This window comes from Vanellus vanellus (assembly GCF_965231255.1).
Source record: "Vanellus vanellus genome assembly, chromosome: 14".
Taxonomy (NCBI): domain Eukaryota; kingdom Metazoa; phylum Chordata; class Aves; order Charadriiformes; family Charadriidae; genus Vanellus; species Vanellus vanellus.
The window spans coordinates 1,947,321-1,960,766 of NC_138919.1; the positions used below are offsets into that span (position 1 = coordinate 1,947,321).

At 51.5% G+C, this 13,446-nt stretch overlaps 1 protein-coding gene across 1 annotated transcript in view; it reads right to left on the reverse strand.

Annotated features, from left to right (window-relative positions):
• Positions 1–13,446, reverse strand: part of LOC309677819 (uncharacterized protein) — a gene marked incomplete at its 3' end in the record, with an annotated part of 29,918 nt that overhangs the window by 12,116 nt on the left and 4,356 nt on the right. The window contains exons 5-6 of the mRNA XM_082490715.1: positions 12,283–12,706; positions 11,136–11,157 (exon numbers count right to left, since the gene is read on the reverse strand). Coding sequence (XP_082346841.1) covers positions 11,136–11,157; positions 12,283–12,706 — 446 coding nt within the window. The remainder of the gene's footprint in view (positions 1–11,135; positions 11,158–12,282; positions 12,707–13,446) is intronic.

Sequence of the window (13,446 nt, forward strand, 5' to 3'; positions counted from 1 at the left end):
CCAGACTTGTCCCAGGAGTCGTTAGCCTTCTCTTCAGCCTCTCCAATACCTCTTCCCAACGTCAGTGCCTCTACACAGCTCCACAAAACACCAACATTTCAGCCAGCTCTGCCCCTTTTTGCTCTGACACTCTTGCTGTGGAGCTCTGCTCCTCCCCTCAGCCTCAGCCGCCTTTTTACCTCCCCTTTGGAAGCAACGCGGGGTTTACCTCTTGGGGTTTATGCAGCACGCGCTCAAGCCACCCCCACTACAACGGGTACTACTGCAGCGTAACAAATGCCACCTGTAACCCTGAAGCACGGTGTCGAGCAGCAAGCGTAACCTCCCCGTCCTTACCCAGCTATTGGAAACTTGGACTTGTTTTCCTTGGTGTTAGAATCATCTTCCTCCTTCTTCTTCTTATTCTTCTTCTTCTTCTTCTTTTTCTGTTCTTCACCTCCATCCATTAACTTCCATGTCTGGAGAGGGTAAAATCCAAGTCAGAATCAAAGCATCTCCTGTTTGCGGAATTTCACCTGCAGCCCCAGAGACACTTTGGGCCTTCTCCCAACACCTGCAGAACAGCTCCTTCCCCACTGCACACAGTAACCCAAACCCCACACAGCCGTCACCACAGTTCTGGCACACACCATCTCCAACAATTCACAGCACACCCAGCTTTTACACGAGAGACGGTCCCATCAATGAAGGTGAAGGGATGACAAGTGCTCCTGTCCTTCCCCTTTCAGCCGCATCGCTTTGGCATTAGGAAAACACGGCAGAACACACACCACCGCAGAGGGCTAAGTACATGCTTTACGACTTAAATGCCAAGCTTACAAACAACACTGGTCACAGAAACAAGACATCTCAGCACTTGGCGACAGCCCTCACACCACAGAAGCCCCACAGCGAGCCTGAAAGCACGCGTCTCTGACGTGCCAGGAGAGGGATCCCAGACCAGCACCTAGTGCTCTCCCGCTTCTCCAGAGCAGCGCATCCCAAAGCGCCTCACAACATTCTGCAGAAGATGGGGCAGTACCACAGCACTCCACCTGCACGACGAGCTACCGCTGAAAAGATGAGGGATCACCCTCCTACAAAGTAATAGATTCCACGCCCTAAACGGTACCCCAACTCTGAGATGTTAAAGAGAGGTAAAGAACCCAAATGCCCAGGGATGCAGCTCCAGTGCGGGACACGCCAAATAGCACCCATGCCTCAAGGAAGGCAGCTGCCAGCGTATGACATGGGAAACAGTTCTGACAAATCCTCAGGCCCTATCTACATGGCTTTTCACGCCTTCTCATGATGTTCAACGTGTAATGCTTTCCAGATGCACCCACTTATTTCACGCACACAACACTGCACGCCACTTCACAGATGTTCTCCTGACCATCACAGCCCATTACAACGATCAAGGTGGAATTCCTCCTTCAGCCTCATTAGTCCATATCTTAACATCATTCTTCTCAAATTGACTTTGGAAATTACCTCTTGCATCACGTCCACACAGGTGCGATACCGACTGTTACATTCAGGCGATACCAAGGCCGAGGACTTGGACACTACCTGACATCCGGGCACTCAAAACTGTGACTTACCTGAGCCAGTTTTTTGATGCGTTTCTCCAAAGGGGCTGGAATGCCTTCGGGGAGGGATGGCAGTTGCTTCAAATCCTGCTCCAAGCCCATCCCAAGAGCATCTCTCCCATTCTCTGTATCGGGAAAGGGACCCCCTTCTGGGGAATCACCCAGGAGACGCCACAGATGCAAGTCAGTTAACGAGCCCATGGCCTCAAGTGGGTCGTTATCACTGGCCGAGTGCAAAGGATCAGCCACCGCCTCCGCCTCCCTCACGGCTGCAGGTTCTGTCACTGACAGACTCTCCACTTTCTGCTCTTCATCCACTTTCTTCTGAGCATCCTTCTCCTCCTGAAAATTCTGCAGCATCTCCTTCACACTAAGAGCTCCACAGTATTTCTCCTTCCTCTCCTCCTCCTTAGTTGCATATAACACAATAGATCTGTAAACAGAGAAGGAAAGGGAACTGAAGCGAATGCAAGATGAAGGGCAAGAGAGGGGGATACCTTCACCCCAGTTCACTTCAGCCACATGCACCAGTCCCCTGGAAACTCTCAGCCCCCCTTAACCAGTTAAACCAGGTAAAATAGCCTACGGCCTCTTAAGGTCTCAGTGTCCTGCTGCTCGTTCAGCTGGGAGAACAGACGGCTGTCCTTCCTCACTGCAGAGAGACGACGGAGCTTAAACCGCCTCCACCGACCTACGCTCTCATTTAGCTACCTGCATTATTCCAGCAAGGGAGACTGGCAAACACACAAACAGCGAGTGCAGAGGAACTGAAGCAAGACAGAGTTCGCGTGGCAGCACCTGGCTGCTTTTTGCCTATTACAACCAGGAGAGCAAATGCCTTTTCACACAGTATCACAGTATGCTAGGGATTGGAACGGACCTCAAAAGATCATCTAGTCCAATCCCCCTGTCGGAGCAGGAACACCTAGATGAGGTTGCACAGGAAGGCGTCCAGGTGAGTCTTGAAAGTCTCCAGAGAAGGAGACTCCACAACCTCCCTGGGCAGCCTGTTCCAGTGCTCTGTCACCCTCACTGAGAAGAAGTTTCTTCTCAAATTTAAGTGGAACCTCTTGTGTTCCAGCTTGAATCCATTACCCCTTGTCCTATCATTGGTTGCTACTGAGAAGAGCCTGGCTCCATCCTCATGACATTCCTCCTTTATATATTTAGAAACGCTAATAAGATCACCCCTCAGTCTCCTCTTCTCCAAACTCAAGAGACCCAGCTCCCTCAGTCTTTCCTCATAAGGGAGATGCTCTACTCCCTGAATCATCTTAGTTGCCCTACGCTGGACTCTCTCCAGCAGCTCTCTGTCCTTCTTGAACTGAGGGGCCCAGAACTGGACACAATATTCCACATGCGGTCTCACCAGGGCAGAGTAGAGGGGAAGGAGGACCTCTCTCCATCTGCTAACCACCCCCCTTCTAATACAGCCCAGGATGCCATTGGCCTTCTTGGCCACAAGGGCACAGTGCTGGCTCATGGTCATCCTGCTGTCCACCAGGACCCCCAGGTCCCTTTCCTCTACACTGCTCTCTAACAGGTAGCTCCCCATCCTATACTGGAACCTGGGGTTGTTTCTGCCCAGATGTAGGACCCTACACTTTCCCTTGTTGTATTTCATTAAGTTATTCCCTGCCCAAATCTCCAGCCTGTCCAAGTCTCTCTGGATGGCAGCACAGCCCTCTGGCGTGTCAGCCACTCCTCCTAGCTTAGTGTCATCAGCAAACTTGCTGATAGTACACTCGATTCCCTCATCTAAATCATTGATGAATATATTGAATAATATGGGCCCCAGTACCGACCCTTGAGGCACTCCACTGCTTACCGGCCTCCAACTGGACTCTGCCCCATTGACTACGACTCTCTGGCTTCTCTCCTTCAGCCAGTTCGCAGTCCACCTAACTATCCGATCATCCAGTCCACACTTCCTCAGTTTAGCCATGAGGATGCTGTGGGAGACCGTGTCAAATGCTTTACTGAAGTCAAGGTAGACCACATCTACCGCTCTGCCATCATCCATCCACCTCGTTACTTCCTCATAAAAGGCTATGAGGTTGGTCAAGCATGACTTCCCCTTGGAAAAGCCATGCTGACTGCCCCTAATAACCCTCTTATCCTTGATATGCCTTGAGAGGGCACCAAGGATAAGCTGTTCCATCAGTTTCCCAGGGATGGAGGTGAGGCTGACCGGTCTATAGTTACCCGGGTCCTCCTTCTTGCCCTTTTTGAAGACTGGAGTGACATTTGCTTTCCTCCAGTCCTCAGGCACCTCGCCCGTTTCCCAAGGCTTGGTAAAGATGGTGGAGAGTGGTCCAGCAATGACTTCAGACAGCTCCTTCAGCACCCGCGGGTGCATCCCATCTGGACCCATGGATTTATGGATGTCCAGGTTGCTTAACTGGTCTCTGACCCAGTCCTCATCGACTAAGGCAAACTCATCCATTGACTTGATTTCATCTTCATCTGGGGTCTCAGCGGAACAGGACTCCTCAGGACAGCCCCCGACAGAGTAGACAGAGACAAAGAAGGCATTCAGTAGTTCTGCCTTCTCCGTATCTTCTGTCACCAGGGCACCCACCCCATTCAGTAGTGGGCCTACATTGCCTCGGGTGTTAGTTTTATCTGCCATGTATTTGAAAAAGCTCTTCCTGTTGTCCTTGACCCCTCTTGCCAGGTTTAACTCTAAGGAGGCCTTAGCTTTCCTAGTTGCCTCTCTACATCCCCTGACAGCAGCCCTGTACTCTTCCCAAGTGGTCAGCCCCTCCTTCCATGACCGATAAACTCTCTTCTTCCACTTGAGCTTGCCAAGCAGTTCCCTCTTTAGCCACACAGGTCTCCTGGCTCCCTTCCTTGACTTCCTACGTGTCGGGATGCTCTGATCTTGAGCTTGGTAGAAGCAGTCCCTGAATGCTGACCAGCTATCCTGGGCACCTTTACCTTCAAACAGCTTTCTCCACGGGATTTCCCCTAGTGATTGTTTGAAAAGGCCAAAGTTTGCCCTGCTGAAGTCCAGGGTTCCTTGATCACTAAGAAGGAATCCTGCATGCATGGAACCAGCTCAGGCGTGCTTTGGTGTTGGTGTTACCCAAGCAGGAAAAAGGAAATCCAGAAGGACAGATACAGGAAGAAGGAAAAAACTGGAAGGAAACCATAGCAAAAGAGACACACGCAACAGATACTGACCTGGAAACAGACCCGCCAGGCACACCAAAGCAAGGACAGACCAAGAGCACAAGCAGACCCACAACAGGAAGAATAACCACTCAGGTTTACAGCCCAAAAGGAGAGAAGCTATAAAAACAGGCTGAGCGCTCACACAAGAATTACTTTGGGCAGGAGTACAAGCGAGTGCACAGCCAGGCCACCCATGGCCTTCTACCCTCTTCCTCCCTGCCTGCCCGACACTCATACAGCGCCGAGTTCATGCCCTTCCTGCCCGCCTTTCCTCCCCCAGACTTGTCCCAGGAGTCGTTAGCCTTCTCTTCAGCCTCTCCAATACCTCTTCCCAACGTCAGTGCCTCTACACAGCTCCACAAAACACCAACATTTCAGCCAGCTCTGCCCCTCTTTGCTCCGACACTCTTGCTGTGGAGCTCTGCTCCTCCCCTCAGCCTCAGCCGCCTTTTTACCTCCCCCTTTGGAAGCAACGTGGGGTTTACCTCTTGGGGTTTATGCAGCACGCGCTCAAGCCACCCCCACTGCAACGGGTACTACTGCAGCGTCACAAATGCCACCTGTAACCCTGAAGCACGGTGTCGAGCAGCAAACGTTACCTCCCCGTCCTTACCCAGCTATCGGAAACTTGGACTTCTTTTTCTTCTTGTTAGAATCATCTTTCTTCTTCTTCTTCAGTTTTTCACCTCCATCCTCCAACTTCCGTTTCTGCAAATGGTAAAACCAAAGTCAGAATCAAAGCGTCTCCTGATCGCAGAATTGAACCTGCAGCCCCAGAGACACTTTGGGCCCTCTCCCAAAAACTGCAGAACAGCTCCTTCCCCACTGCACACAGTAACCCAAACCCCACACAGCCGTCACCACAGTTCTGGCACACACCATCTCCAACAATTCACAGCACACCCAGCTTTTACACGAGAGACGGTCCCATCAATGAAGGTGAAGGGATGACAAGTGCTCCTGCTCCTTCCCCTTTCAGCCGCATCGCTTTGGCATTAGGAAAACACGGCAGAACACACACCACCGCAGAGGGCTAAGTACACGCTTTACGACTTAAATGCCAAGCTTACAAACAACACTGGTCACAGAAACAAGACATCTCAGCACTTGGCGACAGCCCTCACACCACAGAAGCCCCACAGCGAGCCTGAAAGCACACGTCTCTGACGTGCCAGGAGAGGGATCCCTGACGAGCACCCAGTGCTCTCCCGCTTCTCGAGAGCAGCACGTCCCAAAGCGCCTCACAACATTCTGCAGAAGATGGGGCAGTCCTACAGCACTCCACCTGCACGACGAGCTACCGCTGAAAAGATGAGGGATCACCCTCCTACAAAGTAATAGGTTCCACGCCCTAAACGGTACCCCAACTCTGAGATATTAAAGAGAGGTAAAGAACCCAAATGCCCAGGGATACAGCACCAGTGCGGGACATGCCAAATAGCACCCATGCCTCAAGGAAGGCATCTGCCAGCGTATGACATGGGAAACAGTTCTGAGAAATCCTCAGGCCCCATCTACACGGCTTTTCACGCCTTCTCACAATGTACAACACGTAATATTTTACAGATGCGCCCACTTATTTCACGCACACAACACTGCACGCCACTTCACAGATGCTCTCCTGACCATCACAGCACATTACAACGATCAAGGTGGAATTCCTCCTTCAGCCTCATTAGTCCATATCTTAACTTCATTCTTCTCAAATTGACTTAGGAAATTACCTCTTGCATCACGTCCACAATTTGCCAAGAGAGGCAGAGGAGACACCATGAGAGCTCTGATACCGACTGTTACATTCAGGCGATACCAAGGCCGAGGACTTGGACACTACCTGACATCCAGGCACTCAAAAATGTGACTTACCTGAGCCAGTTTTTTGATGCGTTTCTCCAAAGGGGCTGGAATGCCTTCGGGGAGGGATGGCAGTTGCTTCAAATCCTGCTCCAAGCCCATCCCAGGAGCATCTCTCCCATTCGCTGTATCAGGAAAGGGACCCCCTTCTGGGGAATCACCCAAGAGCCGCCACAGATGCAGGTCAGTTAACGAGCCCATGGCCTCAAGTGGGTCGTTATCACTGGCATGGCCAAAGACCGAGGGCAAAGGATCAGCCACCGCCTCTGCCTCCCTCAGGGCTGCAGGTTCTGCCACACACAGACTCTCCAATTTTTGGTCTTCATCCATTTTCTTCTGAGCATCCTTCTCCTCCTGAGAATTCTGCAGCATCTCCTTCACCTTAAGAGCTCCACAGTATTTCTCCTTCCTCTCCTCCTCCTTAGTTGCATATAACACCACAGATCTGTGAACAGAGAAGGGAACTGAAGCGAATGCAAGATGAAGGGCAAGAGAGGGGGATACCTTCACCCCAGTTCACTTCAGCCACATGCACCAGTCCCCTGGAAACTCTCAGCCCCCCTTAACCAGTTAAACCAGGTAAAATAGCCTATGGCCTCTTAAGGTCTCAGTGTCCCGCTGCTCGTTCAGCTGGGAGAACAGACGGCTGTCCTTCCTCACTGCAGAGAGATGACGGAGCTTAAACCGCCTCCACCGACCTACGCTCTCATTTAGCTACCTGCATTATTCCAGCAAGGGAGACTGGGAAACACACAAACAGCGAGTGCAGAGGAACTGAAGCAAGACAGAGTTCGCGTGGCAGCACCTGGCTGCTTTTTGCCTATTACAACCAGGAGAGCAAATGCCTTTTCCTTGATCACTAAGAAGGAATCCTGCATGCATGGAACCAGCTCAGGCGTGCTTTGGTGTTGGTGTTACCCAAGCAGGAAAAAGGAAATCCAGAAGGACAGATACAGGAAGAAGGAAAAAACTGGAAGGAAACCATAGCAAAAGAGACACACGCAACAGATACTGACCTGGAAACAGACCCGCCAGGCACACCAAAGCAAGGACAGCTATAAAAACAGGCTGAGCGCTCACACAAGAATTACTTTGGGCAGGAGTACAAGCGAGTGCACAGCCAGGCCACCCATGGCCTTCTACCCTCTTCCTCCCTGCCTGCCCGACACTCATACAGTGCCGAGTTCATGCCCTTCCTGCCCGCCTTTCCTCCCCCAGACTTGTCCCAGGAGTCGTTAGCCTTCTCTTCAGCCTCTCCAATACCTCTTCCCAACGTCAGTGCCTCTACACTGCTCCACAAAACACCAACATTTCAGCCAGCTCTGCCCCTTTTTGCTCTGACACTCTTGCTGTGGAGCTCTGCTCCTCCCCTCAGCCTCAGCCGCCTTTTTACCTCCCCTTTGGAAGCAACGCGGGGTTTACCTCTTGGGGTTTATGCAGCACACGCTCAAGCCACCCCCACTGCAACGGGTACTACTGCAGCGTAACAAATGCCACCTGTAACCCTGAAGCACGGTGTCGAGCAGCAAGCGTAACCTCCCCGTCCTTACCCAGCTATTGGAAACTTGGACTTGTTTTCCTTGGTGTTAGAATCATCTTCCTCCTTCTTCTTCTTATTCTTCTTCTTCTTCTTCTTTTTCTGTTCTTCACCTCCATCCATTAACTTCCATGTCTGGAGAGGGTAAAATCCAAGTCAGAATCAAAGCATCTCCTGTTTGCGGAATTTCACCTGCAGCCCCAGAGACAATTTGGGCCTTCTCCCAACACCTGCAGAACAGCTCCTTCCCCACTGCACACAGTAACCCAAACCCCACACAGCCGTCACCACAGTTCTGGCACACACCATCTCCAACAATTCACAGCACACCCAGCTTTTACACGAGAGACGGTCCCATCAATGAAGGTGAAGGGATGACAAGTGCTCCTGTCCTTCCCCTTTCAGCCGCATCGCTTTGGCATTAGGAAAACACGGCAGAACACACACCACCGCAGAGGGCTAAGTACATGCTTTACGACTTAAATGCCAAGCTTACAAACAACACTGGTCACAGAAACAAGACATCTCAGCACTTGGCGACAGCCCTCACACCACAGAAGCCCCACAGCGAGCCTGAAAGCACGCGTCTCTGACGTGCCAGGAGAGGGATCCCAGACCAGCACCTAGTGCTCTCCCGCTTCTCCAGAGCAGCACATCCCAAAGCGCCTCACAACATTCTGCAGAAGATGGGGCAGTCCTACAGCACTCCACCTGCACGATGAGCTACCGCTGAAAAGATGAGGGATCACCCTCCTACAAAGTAATAGGTTCCACGCCCTAAACGGTACCCCAACTCTGAGATATTAAAGAGAGGTAAAGAACCCAAATGCCCAGGGATACAGCACCAGTGCGGGACATGCCAAATAGCACCCATGCCTCAAGGAAGGCATCTGCCAGCGTATGACATGGGAAACAGTTCTGAGAAATCCTCAGGCCCCATCTACACGGCTTTTCACGCCTTCTCACAATGTACAACACGTAATATTTTACAGATGCGCCCACTTATTTCACGCACACAACACTGCACGCCACTTCACAGATGCTCTCCTGACCATCACAGCACATTACAACGATCAAGGTGGAATTCCTCCTTCAGCCTCATTAGTCCATATCTTAACTTCATTCTTCTCAAATTGACTTAGGAAATTACCTCTTGCATCACGTCCACAATTTGCCAAGAGAGGCAGAGGAGACACCATGAGAGCTCTGATACCGACTGTTACATTCAGGCGATACCAAGGCCAAGGACTTGGACACTACCTGACATCCAGGCACTCAAAAATGTGACTTACCTGAGCCAGTTTTTTGATGCGTTTCTCCAAAGGGGCTGGAATGCCTTCGGGGAGGGATGGCAGTTGCTTCAAATCCTGCTCCAAGCCCATCCCAGGAGCATCTCTCCCATTCGCTGTATCAGGAAAGGGACCCCCTTCTGGGGAATCACCCAAGAGCCGCCACAGATGCAGGTCAGTTAACGAGCCCATGGCCTCAAGTGGGTCGTTATCACTGGCATGGCCAAAGACCGAGGGCAAAGGATCAGCCACCGCCTCTGCCTCCCTCAGGGCTGCAGGTTCTGCCACACACAGACTCTCCAATTTTTGGTCTTCATCCATTTTCTTCTGAGCATCCTTCTCCTCCTGAGAATTCTGCAGCATCTCCTTCACCTTAAGAGCTCCACAGTATTTCTCCTTCCTCTCCTCCTCCTTAGTTGCATATAACACCACAGATCTGTGAACAGAGAAGGGAACTGAAGCGAATGCAAGATGAAGGGCAAGAGAGGGGGATACCTTCACCCCAGTTCACTTCAGCCACATGCACCAGTCCCCTGGAAACTCTCAGCCCCCCTTAACCAGTTAAACCAGGTAAAATAGCCTATGGCCTCTTAAGGTCTCAGTGTCCCGCTGCTCGTTCAGCTGGGAGAACAGACGGCTGTCCTTCCTCACTGCAGAGAGATGACGGAGCTTAAACCGCCTCCACCGACCTACGCTCTCATTTAGCTACCTGCATTATTCCAGCAAGGGAGACTGGGAAACACACAAACAGCGAGTGCAGAGGAACTGAAGCAAGACAGAGTTCGCGTGGCAGCACCTGGCTGCTTTTTGCCTATTACAACCAGGAGAGCAAATGCCTTTTCCTTGATCACTAAGAAGGAATCCTGCATGCATGGAACCAGCTCAGGCGTGCTTTGGTGTTGGTGTTACCCAAGCAGGAAAAAGGAAATCCAGAAGGACAGATACAGGAAGAAGGAAAAAACTGGAAGGAAACCATAGCAAAAGAGACACACGCAACAGATACTGACCTGGAAACAGACCCGCCAGGCACACCAAAGCAAGGACAGACCAAGAGCACAAGCAGACCCACAACAAGAATAACCACTCAGGTTTACAGCCCAAAAAAAGAGAAGCTATAAAAACAGGCTGAGTGCTCACACAAGAATTACTTTGGGCAGGAGTACAAGCGAGTGCACAGCCAGGCCACCCATGGCCTTCTACCCTCTTCCTCCCTGCCTGCCCGACACTCATACAGTGCCGAGTTCATGCCCTTCCTGCCCGCCTTTCCTCCCCCAGACTTGTCCCAGGAGTCGTTAGCCTTCTCTTCAGCCTCTCCAATACCTCTTCCCAACGTCAGTGCCTCTACACAGCTCCACAAAACACCAACATTTCAGCCAGCTCTGCCCCTTTTTGCTCTGACACTCTTGCTGTGGAGCTCTGCTCCTCCCCTCAGCCTCAGCCGCCTTTTTACCTCCCCTTTGGAAGCAACGCGGGGTTTACCTCTTGGGGTTTATGCAGCACGCGCTCAAGCCACCCCCACTACAACGGGTACTACTGCAGCGTAACAAATGCCACCTGTAACCCTGAAGCACGGTGTCGAGCAGCAAGCGTAACCTCCCCGTCCTTACCCAGCTATTGGAAACTTGGACTTGTTTTCCTTGGTGTTAGAATCATCTTCCTCCTTCTTCTTCTTATTCTTCTTCTTCTTCTTCTTTTTCTGTTCTTCACCTCCATCCATTAACTTCCATGTCTGGAGAGGGTAAAATCCAAGTCAGAATCAAAGCATCTCCTGTTTGCGGAATTTCACCTGCAGCCCCAGAGACACTTTGGGCCTTCTCCCAACACCTGCAGAACAGCTCCTTCCCCACTGCACACAGTAACCCAAACCCCACACAGCCGTCACCACAGTTCTGGCACACACCATCTCCAACAATTCACAGCACACCCAGCTTTTACACGAGAGACGGTCCCATCAATGAAGGTGAAGGGATGACAAGTGCTCCTGTCCTTCCCCTTTCAGCCGCATCGCTTTGGCATTAGGAAAACACGGCAGAACACACACCACCGCAGAGGGCTAAGTACATGCTTTACGACTTAAATGCCAAGCTTACAAACAACACTGGTCACAGAAACAAGACATCTCAGCACTTGGCGACAGCCCTCACACCACAGAAGCCCCACAGCGAGCCTGAAAGCACGCGTCTCTGACGTGCCAGGAGAGGGATCCCAGACCAGCACCTAGTGCTCTCCCACTTCTCCAGAGCAGCACATCCCAAAGCGCCTCACAACATTCTGCAGAAGATGGGGCAGTACCACAGCACTCCACCTGCATGACGAGCTACCGCTGAAAAGATGAGGGATCACCCTCCTACAAAGTAATAGGTTCCACGCCCTAGATGGTACCCCAACGCTGAGATGTTAAAGAGAGGTAAAGAACCCAAATGCCCAGGGATGCAGCTCCAGTGCGGGACACGCCAAATAGCACCCATGCCTCAAGGAAGGCATCTGCCAGCGTATGACATGGGAAACAGTTCTGACAAATCCTCAGGCCCCATCTACATGGCTTCTCACGCCTTCTCACGATGTACAACACATAATGCTTTCCAGATGCATCCACTTATTTCACACGCACAATACTGCACGCCACTTCACAGATGCTCTCCTGACCATCACAGCACATTACAACGATCAAGGTGGAATTCCTCCTTCAGCCTCATTAGTCCATATCTTAACTTCATTCTTCTCAAATTGACTTTGGAAATTGCCTCTTGCATCACGTCCACACAGGTGCGATACCGACTGTTACATTCAGGCAATACCAAGGCCGAGGACTTGGACACTACCTGACATCCGGGCACTCAAAAAAGCGACTTACCTGAGCCAGTTCTTGGATGCCGTTCTCCAAAGGGGCTGGAATGCCTTCGGGGAGGGATGGCAGTTGCTTCAAATCCTGCTCCAAGCCCATCCCAAGAGCATCTCTCCCATTCTCCGTATCGGGAAAGGGACCCCCTTCTGAGGATTCACCCAGGAGACGCCACAGATGCAGGTCAGTTAACGAGCCCATGGCCTCAAGTGGGTCGTTATCACTGGCCGAGTGCAAAGGATCAGCCACCGCCTCCGCCTCCCTCGCGGCTGCAGGTTCTGTCACTGACAGACTCTCCACTTTCTGCTCTTCATCTGTTTTCTTCTGAGCGTCCTTCTCCTCCTGAAAATTCTGCAGCATCTCCTTCACACTAAGAGCTCCACAGTATTTCTTCATTTTTATCTTTTTCTTTCGACTTGCATTTAACGCTGTAAAGCTGTGAACAAAGTATAAATAAGGAAAGGGAACTGAAGCGAATGCAAGTTTCTGGGAAACACACAAACAGCGAGTGCAGAGGAACTGAAACAAGACAGAGTTCGCGTGGCAGCACCTGGCTGCTTTTTGCCTATTACAACCAGGAGAGCAAATGCCTTTTCCTTGATCACTAAGAAGGAATCCTGCATGCATGGAACCAGCTCAGGCGTGCTTTGGTGTTGGTGTTACCCAAGCAGGAAAAAGGAAATCCAGAAGGACAGATACAGGAAGAAGGAAAAAACTGGAAGGAAACCATAGCAAAAGAGACACACGCAACAGATACTGACCTGGAAACAGACCCGCCAGGCACACCAAAGCAAGGACAGCTATAAAAACAGGCTGAGCGCTCACACAAGAATTACTTTGGGCAGGAGTACAAGCGAGTGCACAGCCAGGCCACCCATGACCTTCTACCCTCTTCCTCCCTGCCTGCCCGACACTCATACAGTGCCGAGTTCATGCCCTTCCTGCCCGCCTTTCCTCCCCCAGACTTGTCCCAGGAGTCGTTAGCCTTCTCTTCAGCCTCTCCAATACCTCTTCCCAACGTCAGTGCCTCTACACAGCTCCACAAAACACCAACATTTCAGCCAGCTCTGCCCCTTTTTGCTCTGACACTCTTGCTGTGGAGCTCTGCTCCTCCCCTCAGCCTCAGCCGCCTTTTTACCTCCCCTTTGGAAGCAACGCGGGGTTTACCTCTTGGGG